This window comes from Chamaea fasciata, unplaced genomic scaffold (genome assembly GCF_029207755.1).
Source record: "Chamaea fasciata isolate MVZ Bird 193981 ecotype frontalis unplaced genomic scaffold, bChaFas1.0.hap1 SCAF_13, whole genome shotgun sequence".
NCBI classification, from domain to species: Eukaryota; Metazoa; Chordata; class Aves; order Passeriformes; family Sylviidae; genus Chamaea; species Chamaea fasciata.
In genome coordinates this window covers 14,153,801-14,170,933 of record NW_027094098.1, presented here as the reverse complement: position 1 = coordinate 14,170,933, position 17,133 = coordinate 14,153,801, and the positions used below count along the sequence as shown (strand labels likewise).

Here is a 17,133-nt window from a genome sequence, read left to right as displayed (position 1 = left end):
CTGTGACCCTGTCCTTCCCAGTCTCCCATCCAAGGAGCTGAGTTCATGCCATGGGAATGGATGATGGATGAGAGAGTATTATATGCACAGGCCTGGCCCAATGTCAGCCTGGGCAAGGGGTGTCCTGCTCTTCATCTGCCCTCTGGATGGATCTCTTGGGATAGAAGTGATGTCCCAGGTGAAAGCATCTGTGCATCCCTCTGGTTCAAGTTTTTCCCCAGAAGGGGATGGTGGCTGGAGAAATCCCTTGGCAGGCATAAGGATTTTCTCCCCATCAGTTGTTCCACAGGCACTGGACAAGGATTGGCAGCTGCCTCTGCTCCATCCTCTCCATGAGCACTCCTGTAGAAGGTCCCCTTGGCTGATGCAGATCCAAAGCAAACCCTTTCAGGTTATTTCAGGCAACAGAACACAGGTCGGAGCCTGTTGTATTTATTTTGTTTTGCTTCTCAAACCAAATTGCCCATCCCTGCCAAGCTATGTTGCTGGTGTGATGGGAACCAGTTCCTGCAGTCCTGCTGAGACTAAATGGAAAACTTCCCAGCGGAAGCAGGAGCAGAGCTGGGCACGTACGTCCTGCTGGATCGTGCTCCAGGAAGGCAGCACCCAGGCAGCTGAAGGAAGAGCTTCCATCCTTGGTTTTTGCCCAGGGTGAGCGTCTTGGGGCTCGTTGCTTTAGTAATTTGGCAGCTCTTCAAAAAAAAAAAAAAATTATGGTCTCCACCAACTTCAAGGACTGGGTGGGCAAAAAACCTCGTTGTGAGAAATCAAAACACAAGCTAACCAATGTGAGTGCAGGGCACAGCAGGCAGCCTCTCTGCACGTGGGGAATTTGGCAGGAGAAGCCAGCAGGAGTGTGTGCTGGCAGGGCACACACAGCGTGGCCGTGTGGAACCCTGGCAGCCCAGGAAAGGGTCTGGTGTGTCTGCTGAGGCATTGCCGGGAGATTTTCAACTGCAAACTCTGCTACGGACTTGCTGCATGAACTTAGGGGGCTCATTTAACATCGTGATGCTGCAATTAGTCCTTTGCAATGCGTATATTTGCTACCTGGTGTAGCATGTCATAAGGATTTAGTGTTTTTTAATGTGTTTTGATGTCCCTGGGATGAAGGATGCTCTATAAATGCAAAGTAAGTATTCTGATGTTTGTTTTCTTTTTAACATAACAAAATACTTCGCGGCCATTCTTTCTTTGACAGTTTCCATAGCTGGTGGGTCTGTTTCTGCTGTGCCTTAGCAAAACAAATTTAGGGTCTTGCAGTGGCATATGCTCAGCGCGTTCCTCGGCTTTGCAACACAAGCAGTTCTCTTGTCATCAGCAGTGTGGACCTGTGTGTGGAAATCTGCTAAAATCTCCCTTTCTGGAAAACCTGGTGATGGAGGAAGGTGGATAGTGACATCGGTTTGGGAAGAACCATAAATTGAGAAAACCACTGGAGCGGCTCTTGCTCACACGTAGTTCTGAATGAGAGCAGGGAATGAGATGAATGCAGGGCAATTATTCCTGAATAAAGCTAGGTTTGGGTAGTTACTCTGGAATAAAAGGGTATTTCTTCCTGTAGAAGATAACTGTGTGTGAGCCACCCCCATCAGCCTGCGAGCCCGTGGGTGAGCTCCCCTGCCAGCGAGCCCTGTGTGACCAGCCTGTGTCCCCATCCCTCCCAGTGACCCACAGCAGCTTGTCATCCATCCGCAGATGCTGTGGGGCTGTGCAGGCAGAGAGGGCTTCCCTGCAGAGAGCTGGCCCAGGTGGTGCTTTCTAGGCCAAAGTTCAAAGCATACAGTGAGGGGAAAAGCTGATCAGAAACCATGGCAAAGGAAGTGTTATTTGGGAAAAGCCCTGTGTAAGCTGCAGGCAGTGCAGCCACTCCAAAATGAATTGCTGATAGCTGAGGGAGCATCTCAGGGCTAATCCCACCATGGCAAAGGCAGAAATCTGTGTGCACTGAGAGAACAGCCTGCATCTCTCTAGCCAAGAGCAGATTTAAGGATGCCAGCCAGTCTTCTGTTTCTGCTCAAGCATCCAGAGACATCTGGGGCTGCAGTGAATCCCAATCCCAGCTGAGCTTTCCCTTACCTTTACCTTCTCCTGGTTCTTCCCAAGCTGTTCAACGTCACCATGGCCATTACGGAGCAGATCCTCAGCCAGCGAGTCCCCTCCCGGTGCTGGCCCGGCCCCTGAGTGCGCATCCCAGGTGTGGCAGTCGGAGGAGAGATGCTGGGATTTAGGGTGTGCTTCCTCTCTGGGCTGCACTGCGCTCCCAGCGTCGGGCACGCTGTTCCTCAGCCTTTTTAATAGCTGATTTTAATTACACGCTCTGAGACGAAAGAGAAAAAAACTAAGCCTTCCAACAGATATTATCTGCTGTTTATTTCCACAAATTGCAGCAGAAAAAAGCCCGGAGGGGTTTGATGGAGGTGGAGGCTGAGATAGCCAGCAACACGGAGACTGCTGGGGCGCAGCCTTTTTAACCTCCCTGCCGAGGCAGGTGCCGACACATCCCCGCAGCCGGCACAATGCTCACGCTATGGAGGCTGACAGAGCAAACGGTAACGTGCCCACCTCGCCGGGGCTGCCACCCCTCTGCCTTGGAGGACAAAAGAAAACAAACCCAAAGCAGCTCCTGGCTGTGTTTCCCTGCTCAAAATCTTCAGGAAGACCCAGCGCTTGCTGCCTCAGGGGGTGGCTGCTGGCCGGGCACGGGGGCATGGGCTCGGCCAGGGAACCCCACTGCAGTGCCCTCTCTTGCTCCGTAGGTGCACCAGTACTACAGCTGCCTGCCCGAGGACAAGGTTCCCTATGTCAACAGCCCGGGAGAAAAATCTCGCATAAAGCAACTTCTTCACCAGCTGCCACCACATGACAATGAGGTCAGTATCCAGAAAATGTCTTTGGACATCAGCAGGGCTGCGGGTGGGGAACAGCTGATCCTCCTGGGGTTTACTTGCGGGAAGTGTGGCTATCCTTTCTTAACTCTTTCTCCTTTTCAGGGGGATATACTTTAATTTTTGGTTTTGCTGCTATTTAAGCTGCTGTATTTGCTCCTTGCTTTGATTGTTGGAGGTGGAGAGTTGTTTGTTTCTAAAGTTAAAATTTTTCTAAATCATTTCTTCAGTTGTCAGAAATAAAAGCATTTTCTCGGCCCATGGAGCCCAAGGCCCTGTTAAAAGTGGCTTGGAATGCTGTTGAGATTATCTAGAGACAGATCCAAAGTTACAAAAGCCTTTTTCCAGGTGCTGCTTCCGACTCACCTTGGAGTGGGAGTGAGTGTGCTGGGGAGGGGCTTCACCTGGGCTGAGCCTCATGAGCTGGGAGAGCCTGCGAGGCCGCAGGTTGAGTCAAAACCAGTCAGAGCAAAATAAACCTTCTTACGTCTCTCAAGAATGATGTAAGGCAGCCAAAGGGGTCTGGTCTTTGACGTCCTGATCTCACCAGTGAGAACACTGGCTTCTGGTAACCCACAAAATTTCCCTGTGTAAACAGAAAGAATTGTTTTCATGCTACTTTCTGAGGGAGCCGCTCTGGGAAATACATGCAGGTAACTTGTTTGATCTCGGTCAGATTTTTACAAGTTTGCCTGCACGTGGCTGGGTGCCATGGACACAGCACTGTCAGCATGGGGGGAGCTCCAGGCACAAAGAAGGGACTTCCATACACCCAACCTGCCTGCCTGCTTCCCTGGCAGCTGCTGGAAACCCACAGCCTCTGACAGCAAAAAGTCACAAGAGTAAAGACACACAAATGCTGCTACTGCAGCCCATTTTCCTGCAAGTTGGACATGCAAGTCTGTGTGTCTTTTCTGAAAATTGGCAGATTTTGCATCCAGTTTCCCTTCATGCTCAGTTTTTTTAACGTTCAGGGTGTGCTGGTTGCTCATGTGAATAACCCTGCTCAGCTCCATGAGCCTGCTCTCCCAAGTAACGGAGGGTGGATTGGGCACTGGTGCTACATTTGACCTCCCTGGCTCTTCAGTGGTATTCCCCATTGAAATGCAACCAGCCAAGAGCTAAGCCTGCAGGATGGAAATAGCCAGGAAAACCTCAGAGTTTTATAAGCTTCAGGGAAATTGCATCATTCATTGTTTGTATCCTTTTATTTTACTTGTTTCCTTATTACCATGCAATGCAGAGGTTTTGCAAATCAGCAGGCTTGATCCTGTGCTGGAAGAATAGTTCACAAGTCACTGGAACTCTGTGGTTTGTGCAGAGAAAAGGGTCTGTGCTCTACAAATGCCAATGGAATATTGTGAAGACCTCTGCCACAGGAGGCTGATGGAGAAAGCAGGAAAACCATCAGTCCAGTTGCTGGTCTGGGTGGGACTCTGAGAACCCGACTTTTTACAAATTGAGCACCCAAAGAGCAACAGTCCTCCTGCCTTTTTTTCTCGTCTCCACCTCCTGAAATTCTGACCAAACCCCAGATAACTGAAGCCCATATACCTTTATTTCTCCAGCCTCCCCACAGCCAAGGGCAGAGGTTTGCAGGGCCCATGGAATGGTGCCTCACTGGGGGGTGAGGCAGAGACACCCCAGGCACTGAGCATCACTTGTGTTTTTTAGGTCCGCTATTGCAACTCATTGGACGAGGAGGAGAAGAGGGAGCTCAAACTCTTCAGCAACCAGAGGAAGAGGGAAAATTTAGGGAGAGGCAATGTTCGGCCATTCCCTGTAACCATGACAGGAGCCATCTGTGAGCAGGTGGGTAGTGGCTGATGAACTGGTACCTCCATTACCCAAGTTAAGTGAAGCATGTCTCCTGTGAAGACAGGCTGAGAGAGTTATGGCTGTTAACCTTGGAGAAGAGAAGGTTCTGGGGTGCCTTAAAAACCTTTCTAGTACCTGAAGGGACTACATGAGAGCTGAACAGGGACTTATTACAAGGGTATATATCAATAGAGGGAATGGTTTTAAACTGATAGAGAGCATGTTTAGATTAGATGTTAGTAAGAAATTCTTCCCTGTGAGGGTGTTTAGTCACTGCCACAGGTTGCCTGAGGAGGTTATGGCTCCTCCATCCCTGGAAGTGTTAGGTGAGATTGGATGAGGCCTTGAGGAACCTGGTCTAGTGGAAGGTGTCCCTGCCCATGGCAGGAAGATAAGAACTGGATGATCTTCAGGTCCCTTCCAAGTCACACCATTCCATGATTTAATGACACTCATGGAACAAGCATCTGCCTGTGACCCATCCAGGTGCAAGTGCTGGGGGTCCGTCAGGACAGCTTTCAGGATATTTGACATGGAGTTGTCAGTTCAGCTCCTGGCATTATGCAGGGCAGTGATTGTGAGAGCATCTTGTTGGAGATGGGTGACAGTGGGGTCACCTCCGTTAACCCCCGGCTTTTCTGACAGTGTGGTGGCCAGATCAATGGAGGGGACATGGCCGTCTTCGCCTCACGAGCAGGACACGGTGTCTGCTGGCACCCCCCCTGCTTTATCTGCAGTGTCTGCAACGAGCTGCTGGTCGACCTGATCTACTTCTACCAGGATGGGAAGATCTACTGTGGCAGGCACCACGCCGAGTGCCTCAAGCCCCGCTGCGCCGCGTGCGATGAGGTAAGAAACAGCAACTGCCACCAGCACTGCCACCCGCTGGGGTGGCACAGGCAGGTTGGGTGGCATTTCCCCTCCCCCCCTGACTTTTTCATGGAGGCATACACACCAAACTGATGGCTTGGCTTTGCCAAGGGTTCGAGCAAGCTTTTCCTGAGGTTTCAGGTATTCTTAGTTGCAGTCTGCTGAGGACTGTTATGAGTTCGGACCTCATCTACACACAGGAAGCTGAGGGTTTCCATGAGTGTTTGCAGTAGAAGCACAGCCCCCCTGGCTGTGTGATTTCAGCCCAGCTGGGTGTGGTGATCCTCCCTTCTCCATTTCCGCAGAAGAAGCCCCTGGTGGGATGAGTGCTGTATTTCTTACAAGTCGGTCATGTCTGAGTACACGCCGAGCTGAAATAGGCTTTGAGAGAGGCGATTAACAGGCTGTAGGAAGCTGAACAAATAGAATACAAAACTAAAATAGAAAACCATACAGAGTTGCCTCTGAGCTCTTATCAAGTGTCAGTCTCTGTTTAAAAAGCTGGTGAAGGAAATGGCTCTGGTTTTTAAAGTTATGAAAACCATAGTGTGGAAAACTGGATGTACTATAAAATTCCATGTCCCATCCTTGTAAGCATGTAATAGTAAATATCTAAGGCTATCTGTACTTCAGATATAAAGAGCACTGATGTATGTGTCCAATTAAATTTGTAGTGTTACCAGTGAAAGATAACTGGCTCTACTTCTTTGTGGCTTAGGCTGGGTAATTTTCTTTTATGTACTTTTTATCCCTTCAAATTCTCATTTAATTCTTTCATTCAGCTCTTTCTTCAGCATGCTTCTCTTCCTATAAAACATCAAGCACTAATTGTGAGAAACAGTAATTTAGGGATAGGAGGATTTGCAGGGGAAAAGATTTTGGTGTACCCTGTGTCAGCGTAGAGAACCAGGGAGCAGATCTGGGCTGCTGGCTTCCCTGGCTTGGCTTTGGGAGTTGAGATGTGGTGGAGATGAGAAGAAGACACAGCAAGAAAGCATCTGCTGAATACATTTTAGATGGCTGCTTCTCCAATTATCCTTAACAGCGCTCTGTGCCTCAGTTTCCCCACTGGTATAATGACTACCATCACCTTTATAGGTACCCAGGCTGGGGTAGCAGCGAGATGAGGAGCCAAGGTAGCTCCACCTTTTCTCCTCTCTAGAGAACTGCCACTTTTCCTTGTGCTTCTGCTCATCCTTTGTGGTCAGGTCCCCGTTTCAGAGATGGGTAAACGTGTTCCAGTAAGCAGCTGCTCTGTTCTTCAGAAGCCCACCAGATCGATAGGTTGTATATAAGTGAGTTTATTACCCTGATCGACCTCTCTGTTTGATGGGTGAGCTTACCAGCACATTACTGCACCTCTGCCTTAACACTTTGTAGTCTGGGCACGAACACTTTTCTGAGGAATTTGCATTTTAATGGATTTTCCTAAGAAATGGTGGGTGCCCCAACACAAACCAAACTATGGGATTTTCCCACACAGGACTTGGGGGAGCCAGCTGTAAAATTTGGAGGTTGCATGAGCAGAGGGGCACAGCTGCCTTGCACGGGCAGGAGACACAGTGTCTGCATCCCGGGTCCCTTTTCTGACCAACTCTGCTCCACGCTTGTGTTTCTTCCCCCAGATCATTTTTGCCGACGAGTGTACCGAGGCCGAAGGGCGGCACTGGCACATGAAGCATTTCTGCTGCTTTGAGTGTGAGACAGTTCTGGGGGGGCAGCGCTACATCATGAAGGACGGGAGGCCCTACTGCTGCAGCTGCTTCGAGTCCCTGTACGCCGAGTACTGCGACACCTGCGCCCAGCACATCGGTACGTGCGGGAGGGCACAGCCCCAGGGGGAACTTGCTTCTGACAAGAGCTGCTGCATTAAGTCCTTGGACTGCGGGCTGTGGGCAGGACTGTGCGTGGCTGGGGCAACCAAATGTGTTTGTGCCTCTCTCGCGTTCCACCAAGGAGGTAACGTGGTGATTTATTTGGTTAAACCACTGTTTATCCCTTTTCGTAGTCAGAGAGGGGAGGATTATCGGAGGGCAACCTCAGGAGCAGTGGCAGCTAGTGAAAGGCTTCTCTGGCAAAATTTCTCTGGCACATTTTTTTCCCTTCAAATCTCATTTTCCTGTAAACAGCCTGGCACTTCGACTCAGATTTTTCCCATCCAAGCTTGCCAAAGGATCACATGATTTGATGAGCTACTGTTAGAAAAGATGCTTGTTCATTAGGCATCATTATTGTCTCTGAGCCTTTTTCAATCAACTTGCTGATAGATGTTCTCAGACAGAAAGAAATAATGCATCAGGGTCAATTTATGTTTCTAGAGCAGTGATTTAAAATGCACTTCAGTCAGGGGGCTAGATGTCCCCGAGCTGGGTGGGCTGGGAAGCATCTTGCTGCTCTCTCCAGCGCCCTTTGCCACTTGGCTGAGCACAGTGAGCACGCAAGACAGCCCTTCCTTTGTCCATGGAGGTGAGCTCACATGTTCAAATACTTCATATGCTGCGGAGGAAAAAAACATTTTGCTCCTGTGCAGCAGCCAGATGGCACAGGGAGGGGAAATGCAGGGTTTCAGTGAAGCACTTGGGGATGCGTCTACTGTGACCTGCAGCACATCCTTCCCAAAAGCTCAGCTGCAGAAATGTGAAGAAGCAGCTGATAATGTTTCTTGCATGGTCCTTTCTCTTGTGCTTCCCCCATCTGCTGTCCTTCACTCCAACTGGCCTGCTGGAGCCTGCTGACTGTCAGGTTTTCAGGGTAAAATGTCTGGTCTGGTGCATATTCGTAAATTTGTAGCAAAGGAGGGACTGCAACCATTTTACTGCAAGTTGCTCATAGTAGTGAACTGAGGACTGTGCCAATGAGCTACATAGAACAGAGGTAGGCCTGTGATGAAATCTTGTAAGGCTTGGGTTGGGTAGGTGAGGATGGAGTAAAGAGGCAGCACTCCTTCCTCTGCAAGATGGCTTTGGGCAGTGGAAAAGGAGCCGATAAAATCCCACCCACCATCTTGTCTCTCTTTTGCCCACAAGTGTAGCACTCACATATGTATAAAAGCACTTTGCTCACTATAAGGGGAGGAAAAAACTATTACACTAAACCGAATTTAGCTTGGAATAAAATAGACCATTAACATACTGTTCATTTATAAGTTACCTGGCAGCACTCGGCCCCACAGCGGGTGTGCAGGCACGTGCTGTGCACATGTGGGTGCAGCACTCGCCGTGTCAGCCAGCCCACACTGTGCGTGGCAGTTTCTCAGGGAACGAGAGCAGCAAGGGCTTTGTCCAGGAATAGCAGCTTAAACAAGTGTGCAAACATCATGATTGAAACCTTGGGAGCTTTGCTCACGGCTCTGACTGAGAGCACTGTGCAGACGTTGCTCCCTGGGGTTTGGCTGGCGGGAGACAGACTGTGTCAATTCCTTTAGTGAGTCCAAGGGGGGGCCTCATGAAGCATCCCAGGAAATGTGGCTGGGTGCAAGGCAAGGGTGTGTGCTCGACCCCTGGGGCCAGCTCTTTCCATTCTCTTTTGGAGTAGAGGCCCCAGAAGCCAAAATAAAGTTAAGATGGGACCACGGTAGTAGCAAGGGGCAGGGGTGTCATCTGCTCTGTTACATACTTAAACATGGCAGCACAAATTCCTCATTATGGTTTAGTTGAAGGCTTTTTTTTTTTTCTTTAATAAGCAGCATATTGCTTTTACTTCAAGGACTTTATGGAGAACTTCTTGCATTCCTTTGCTTTATGATCGGAAATATCCACATTTAATACAAAATAGCTTGAGGCGTGGTTCTGCTGCCTTTCCCAACACTAAGTAACTCCCAAGCAAAGGCCTGGAATTAGAATTGGGAAGAATTAAAAATGGGATTAACTTCATTCATCAGAGAAACCCTGAAAAAGGGCTTTCAAGAGCGAGGCTGAGTGCATGTCACTCATAGGGGATCATACTGTCATAGGATAGTTTGGGTTGGAAGGGACTTTAAAGGTCATCTCATTCCAACTGCCCACCATCGGCAGGGACACTTTCCACTAGAGCATCCAGCCTGACCTTGATGCAGGTGTTAAGTGCAGTGTTAGATGACCCTGACGCTGTGCATCTTCTCCCTCAAGGTATTGACCAGGGCCAGATGACGTACGATGGCCAGCACTGGCACGCCACTGAGACCTGCTTCTGCTGTGCCCAGTGCAAGAAGTCGCTGCTGGGACGGCCCTTCCTGCCCAAGCAGGGGCAGATCTTCTGCTCCAGGGCCTGCAGCATTGGTGATGACCCCAACGGCTCTGACTCCTCCGACTCGGCTTTCCAGAGCGCGCGAGCCAAGGAATCCCGCCGCAGCGCCAAGATCGGCAAGAACAAGGGGAAGGGCGAGGAGGGGGCGCGCAGCCCCTGCAACCAGCTGCAGGTCACCTCCAACCGCCTCTCCACCGACGTGGACCCGCTGTCCCTGCAGATGGATCTGCTGAGCCTGGCCAGCCAGACACCGAGCCTCAACAGGGACCACTTGTGGAGGAGCAGGGATGAGCTCTATCACTATGGGGGCAAAATGGAGCAAAGCCAGTCGCAAACCCCCTTGCAGCTTCTCAGCCAGTGCAACATAAGAACCTCCTATAACCCCACCCAGGTCCCGAGCTCGCAGTCGGATATATGGGCAAAACACTTCAGCAACCCAAAGAGGAGCTCCTCGCTGGCCATGAAGAGCCACGGTGGCAGCTTCATCCAGGACTGCAGAGAGGACTACTACTCAGGGAGGCTCCGCTCACAGGAGAGCTACAGTGACATGTCCAACCAGAGCTTCTCAGAGACCAGAGGAAGTGTCAAAGTCCCCAAGTATGAAGAGGAAGAGGAGGGTGGGATGCCAACGTCACAGTGCCGCACCCGTCACCCCATCAATGCCCTCAAGTTCACAGAGGACCTGACACCCACCGAGCAGACTCCCCGGGGCTCCATGGAGTCCCTGGCGCTCTCCAATGCTACAGGTATGTCACCCCTGCTCCTGTCACCCTGAGACCACCCCAGCACACCCTCCATGCAATTGAGTCCCTTGTGTTGTGGTGTCTTCCCAATATGAGTGTGACCAGCAGCTTGGGGACCACTGCCCAGTGACACAGGCTTGTCTGCCTGGTCCCGACAAGCCTGACAGTTCCTCTCCATTTGCTTGCTTGTTTACCAGATGCAGAGCTTTATAGATGGCTGGCCTTTCTGTGCAGCTCAAAACAAATGTTTTCAAGCTCTTTAATCCTCCCTTTTGTGAAGAGAGGGGGAAAATCAAGGCCAACGCTAATGCGGAGGCAGATTTCAGCCTTCAGCACTTGAAGGGCTGCTGTCAGCTGCCCTTGTGGGCTAAAAATATTTTTGAATGCTTTGAAATAGGCCCAGTTAACCCCTTTTGTATGTTATGCAGTCCTCAAGCACGTGACTGGTTGAAAGGAATTCCTCCCCCTCTATGCACAGCTCTTTAATTTCTCTTCCCCAACCCCTTGGTAGAGACTGCAGGGAAAAGTCAGGCAAGATGCTTGTCCCATCAGGCTGAGCTCATTTCTCACGAGCACATCCCTCACGAGGGTCATATTTCTCAGTCTTCTCACCCCAAACATGTTTGGGTTTCACTCGTGGCTGCAGGGATGGGTGTGTGTGTGTGTGCACGGACGTGTCTGTGTGCAGCTCTGGTCTGCAGCTGGCGCTGGGCAGGCTCTGTCCTTCCTGCAGCCTGCTCTGCTTCGCTCACCCGCCACAGCTCCCATGTCCCCCAGCACAAAACTACTCGGAAAAGAGAATACTGAGCCTGGTTTGTTCACCAGAGAAACTGGCTTACTTTTTCTTAGCAGCTCTCCTAGCTTTTATCTATTCCAGCCAATCATTGCTTGGATTTGGGCAGGTCCTGCGTCTGAACCCCTGCAGAATGGAGCCCTTCTGCCTTGCTGCTGGCAGGGAGTGGCCTGTGCGGTGTTTGTGCCTGGTCCTGAGGATGCTGGCAGTGGGTGGTGAAGATGGCCAAGCCCATAGAGAGCTGAGCCCCCCCTGAATCCCAGTTCTGGGCTCTGCCCTGCCTGGATGGACAGGTTTGCTCTGCTACGCCCATGCCTCCTCATCTGCGCCCGGGGTTTGGTGTGTTTGTTTAGGGAAGCTGCCAGCCCCATGGCAAGATGTGAAATGATTTCTGTTTCAGCCAGGATCTCCCTGTCCAGCAAGTGGAGTAACGGGAGGGCAAGGAGAAGCTAATGAGCTGGGAAGGGTTTTGCTTAAACAGTCTCAGATATACACAGAGGAAAAATAGATGTGAAATGGCGAGGGAATTGGGAATTGCTCTCCAAAACAGCATTTCCCTAAGCAAAGCTTCACATTTCCAAAGCCTCTTGTGTTCCTAAAAACTTGTGTTGTGTAAACCCCTTCAGTACAAAGAGTCTTGAGCAACACCAAGCTTGGATGAGCAATCCCTGAGCAGCGGAGAGGTTGTTGCATGCTTTGGACCTGAAGTGTAACATATTATTGGGGATATAGGTCAAGACAGAGAAGATATGGCAAGGCCTTCAAATCAAAGTGAAAATTATTCTGCCTTTCACTTTAGAAACACCTTTTTAAAATGCTAGGAGGGGGCAGACCTCCCAAAGGCATCCGTCCACCATGCAGAGCCAGAGTCTGAGTTTCCTCAGGGGTAGTGACTGCCGTAATGGCTTGCTGCTTTCCTGCTTTCTTGAGCAGATGCTCAGTGTGATGGGGCTTGCAGTGAGTGTTCATCGTTCCTCTGCAGAGTGAGGTGATAATATTTTTATTAATGTGCAAGGTTCTAATAATTTCCCTTGCTCTGGGAGCTGGCTCAGCTGAGCTAGGGGCACTGCAGCAGCAACAGGCAGCTCCCTCAGGGCCATGTCTGCAATTATGGAGGACACAATTATCATCCCATTTAATTGGCAGTGTTTTGAGGACAGGGGGATTTGGTGACCTGGATGAGGTCCGTGAGCAAGCAGGTTTTTGGGCAGGTGATGTCAGGGCACAGCACCCCGCTTCCTGGCTTTTCCAATCCCTGCACTCCCTGCTGTGGCTGATCAAGATCCCCATGGAGCTCCCCCCAACCACAGCCTGAGGGTCAGGCTCACCCCATGTCTTCCTGCACCCTCCAGTTCTGCTTTGCCAGAAGCTCCCAGGCATCAACATACAAAGTCCCTTTGAGCTACCAATGCTGAACAGTTGCTCCACCTTATAAAGTGAAATAATTAACACTGCATCCATCTGAGGTTTTATGGCATCGCGGAAAACAGTCTGTTTTTTTATAGGGAGCTGAAGGGCAAACAGTCCCTGACCTGGAGAGCACATGTTAAAAGCTGGTGCCTCCCTGGCAGCGGATTTTGCTGTGATGTTTCTGTTACAACTTAACTGCTAATTAGCCAGAGACAGTCAGTAATGCAGATAACTCAGGGCTGTGCAGCAGTAATCCCTGTCCTTTGGCCGGAAGGCTGCCTGCCGTGAGCAGATGTTGTTCCCTTTAATATTTCGGGGTCAGCCATTGTGTGGGTCAAGATCTATGTGACCCCAATCTCCTGCAAGACCCCAGGTTTCTACCTTACCAAAAGGCTCTATTTAATCGCTTTAAAGCCAATTCCTCATGGGTTAGTAAAGAGGTGAGACACCGTGTTAATCCTGGGCACGTGCCCTTACGGTGCTGGCTTGTGCTCTGCTGTCACCCTGGGCGGTAGCGCACCACCAGACATGTGAGTGGCAGAGGTGGCTGTGACCCTGCTGGTGCTCTGTGTTGGGGTTTGAATTAGGTGGGAGTGTCTCTGCTGTCCTCTGGTTCCTGCTTGTGTATTTCCCACAAATGCTGGTGGGATTTAAGCACATCTAGTGGCAAAGGGCAGTGTCTCCTGCTGGTGGAGGGCATGTCCCCTTCCATGTTTCTATGTGAAAATCCCCATTCTGGTATCTACTGAAGGCTACAACAGACTCCAATCTGCTGTGGCTTCTTAGAAACTGTATCCTCTTGCACTACATGGTTATTTGATGGAGAAGCAAAAAGGAAACAGTATTTCTCAGCCTGTTTTCTAAGAGAGAGGTCATTTTTGCTGATTTTCTTTTATATGATCTGTTACATTGTGCTTCCTTTGTCTACTTTTGGGGGGTTTGGGTTGTTGGGGTTTTTTAATGGCAGTAACAAGAATAAAAACCAGTGGATCTTGGAGCCGTGTTTGCCTTGTAGCTCCCTGCATTAAGCAGTTGGGAAGGTGCTAAGATGGAATTGATCCAGGAAGGTTTGCTTATGATGAGAAGCCTGATCCTACCAGAGGTTAATCACTTTCCAAAAGATACTTGGCCCATCAGCCCTGCTCCCCGTGTTTGTGTTTCCCTCCAGAAAGGTTTTGCAGTCACTGCATGTGTCTGGCCAGTGGAATTAGAAATCAAGAGCTGATCTCTGCTGATTCCAAGCAGTTATTTCCACAAAAGAACAGCTGGTCAAATAGCCCGCTTCAGAAAGTACCTGCAGGCTAAATGTTGCTATCTGGGAACAGTCCCTTTGTGTGCTGCTTGCAGAGAGAGCAGGAGCCTTTTGGAGGTAGAAGTCACATTGAATGGTGATATTGCTGTATGCAAAAGGAGAAACAGATTTTAAGGATTCCTTGAGAAAATGAGTTTGGGTGAGGGCAACATCTGTCACAGGCATAAATCCAGTTTAAAAATATGTTAAACTGGTGCTGTTACAGGGTGGAATGTGATTTCACTTGTATGGCACACACTGCTCCTGACATCTGTGTGGTGTGATAACCAAAGGCCCCACATAGTTTGCTTTTCCAGGACTAGACAACAACTGTGATATAAGCAGAAAGTGGAGAGAACAGCGCTGATCCCTGCCTGTCTGAGCTGCAGTGACCTGACAGCATCATCTGACTGGGCTGTCTCCAGTCCCTTTTCTTCCTCTGCCTGCAGAGGAGCTAAAAGCTGCAGGGCAGACGAGGGTAAGAACAAGCCCTGACTAAGAACCAGGGTTGTATTTTCTGGAGAGACATTAATTACCCCAGCCTCCTCTGCATTGGGGGTTTGGGAGCAGCTCCTGGATGCCATCAGGCATGGCAGTGAGGGGTCTGGATGCTGGTCTCCCTCCCTGTGTGCTCCTCTCTCCCCTGGGCTGGAAAGGGTGGCTGCTCCAAGTGCTCCAGCTGAGTTATGCAATCAGAAAGTGCCACATTGGCTGTTCCTGAGTTTTTCTATGAAAAAAGGAGGCTCCCAGCTCTGCGCCACGTTCTCATCACTCTCTTTCTCCCAGACACATCCAGCACAAAACTGCTTCCAAGTTGGAAGATCAGATGCCTGGGGGGAATTCTTGCAATTTTGAGGTACAGGTATAACATTTCCTAATACAAGGCAGGTAATTTCAAAACTGATGTGAAGATAAAGGTTTTCCACCCCAAAGGCCCAATGCCAAATCACTACAAAACTGTCAGGAACATTTCTTCTCCCCCTCACTTGCCTTTTGCCACTCAACGGTGGGAGGTTTGGTGTCCCTACTGTGGGGGCCAACCTCTTGCATGTCTTCACCCCTTCAGTGTCACGCATGGACAGTGCAGAGCAGGTGGGGTAATGCAAACCAGAGAGAAAGCCAAAATGGACTTCTGGAAGATGTTATTGGGGAAGCATCATCCCCAACATGGCTTGTTGGCCATCAGCTGGGGAGGATGCTGGAGATGGGAGTGCTGATGAAGGAGCTAGAGGGGGGCTTCTGGGTCAAAATCCAATCCTCTTCCAAGCAGCACCCACATAGGGACTTCTTCCACCAAGCTGGAAAGGACTGATTAGGTGGGAAATACCCAATGACATCCATGGGTCACACATGGGGGTGCACCATGGGAGGCTGATGGGACTGTGACCCACTTGGTGGGGGCTCTGCCTTCCCCCAAATGGTTTATTTTCCATGATTTCCAGTTCTGGTTTATTTCTGCATGCCCTGAGGTCGCTCAGAAGTGAGACGGGGCTGAGTTATAAACAAAGCTCTGTGCAGGCTGTTTCTTCTTAAATCTCTCTTAGTTCTATGGACTGACCTTGAAATAAACCCTGTTTGAGGGGTGGTGAGGATGCCTGATGCTGCGTGAGAGACAAGGCTCTGGTACAGGGGGCTGAACACAAGAGATGCTGTGCTGTACCCTCCTGTGCATCTACAGCTGCATTTAAACACTGGCTGTCGGGTGTGGGTGCTGGGTTTTGGTGCTGGCAGGCACCTCTGTGGGGCTCTGTGGTGAGAGCTGTGATGCACAGATGTGTGTGTCTGCTGTGATAAATGTTAAGGCAAGAAGCAAGCGTCAGCACAGCCCTATTTGTTTGCAGTATCCTCTGTCAGGATATTTTGCATTCCCTGGCTGGTGTTCTCCTGCAGTGGGATGCTGGCTCACCCCGTGTTAGCACAGCTTCACGGGGAGTTTGATTTAATGGGGGCTGGGAGCTGCTTCCCCTCGTGGGGGGCTCCATTCCCAGCCTCACACCCAGCCCACGCGCTCTCTGTGGCCTCTCTGCTGTCATTTCCCGAGTGCTTTAATAATTCATAATGCAACCTGCAGCCCCTGTTTAGCAAAGCACACAGTGGGATTGAAGCACCTCTGAGTGCTTTGTTGTGGCAAGGTTGTAGAGGTGATGTTCACCAGGGGTATCTTTGTGCTGTTGCTTTCCTTATTCGGGTGTTATTTCCCTTGGCAGTATTTATGGGATAAACATCGTTCTCGGGAGGGGTGGGGACAGACTTCAGAGGGGATGGTACAGGGCGTTCTTAGCGAACCTGAATGTTAACCAGAAACCTGCTTGGTTTTCTTGGCGCTGCAGCTAGCTCCAGTTCTATATCGTGTACCCACAGCCAAGCTGCAGCTTTTCCTTGTGCTCATTGGAAAAGCGTGTGTTTCCATGGTTCCGGGGTGAAATATTGAGCCTGGCAGCCCCATGCAGTGGAGAGCAGCAGCAGAAAAACCTGCTGTGTCTATGTGTGCTGTGGTGCTGGCACAAGTCTGGCTCCAGGCCGGCCACCAGCCAAAGCACCGTGCTGGAGACAGCAGTGACATGAGCCTCTGGGGCAGCCAACAGTGGATGTGCTCAGTATCTCAGAGCATCATGCAGAAGTAAATTTCGGTGGGGTCAGCGTGTTATTCCAAGGGTTTGCACCTTTGGAATGGTCTTGGTGATGTGGTAACAATCACCCCATGCCACGGGCCAGAGCAGGGCTCCTGCTCCCTTGGACGGCCTTAGGAAACAGATTCTCACATCTCTTCGTTAGGAGAAAGGGCTGCATGGTGGGGGTCTCACCTCACGTGCTCTTCCAGACTGTGGCTCTCTTGGGTTATTAGCTGTGTTCCCAGATGAAACACTTCATTAAGCAGGAGCTGCAAAAGCTGTACATAACTACTGAAGGTGGGGCCTCATGGATGGGTGTAGCTCTGGAATGGCAAATGACCTCAGGAAGCAAGGGTCGGGGCCACCTTCACCCCATCCAGGGCATCGTGGGACCAGGAATCTGGAGACACCCTGCATGTGCCTGGCCACCCACTGCCTTTGGGTGCCAGGGAAACCCTCCAGTGCCAGAGCCTGCCCCAGTCAC

The 17,133-nt window shown here is 50.4% G+C and overlaps 1 protein-coding gene across 2 annotated transcripts in view; it reads left to right on the top strand.

Annotated features, from left to right (window-relative positions):
- The window catches only part of PRICKLE2 (prickle planar cell polarity protein 2), a 104,430-nt gene that overhangs the window by 81,655 nt on the left and 5,642 nt on the right, over nucleotides 1-17,133 (top strand). For both annotated transcript variants that reach the window (XM_066195433.1, XM_066195434.1), the window contains 5 exons: nucleotides 2,760-2,873; nucleotides 4,563-4,700; nucleotides 5,352-5,555; nucleotides 7,202-7,388; nucleotides 9,683-10,546. In XM_066195433.1, the coding sequence (XP_066051530.1) occupies nucleotides 2,760-2,873; nucleotides 4,563-4,700; nucleotides 5,352-5,555; nucleotides 7,202-7,388; nucleotides 9,683-10,546 (1,507 nt within the window). The remainder of the gene's footprint in view (nucleotides 1-2,759; nucleotides 2,874-4,562; nucleotides 4,701-5,351; nucleotides 5,556-7,201; nucleotides 7,389-9,682; nucleotides 10,547-17,133) is intronic.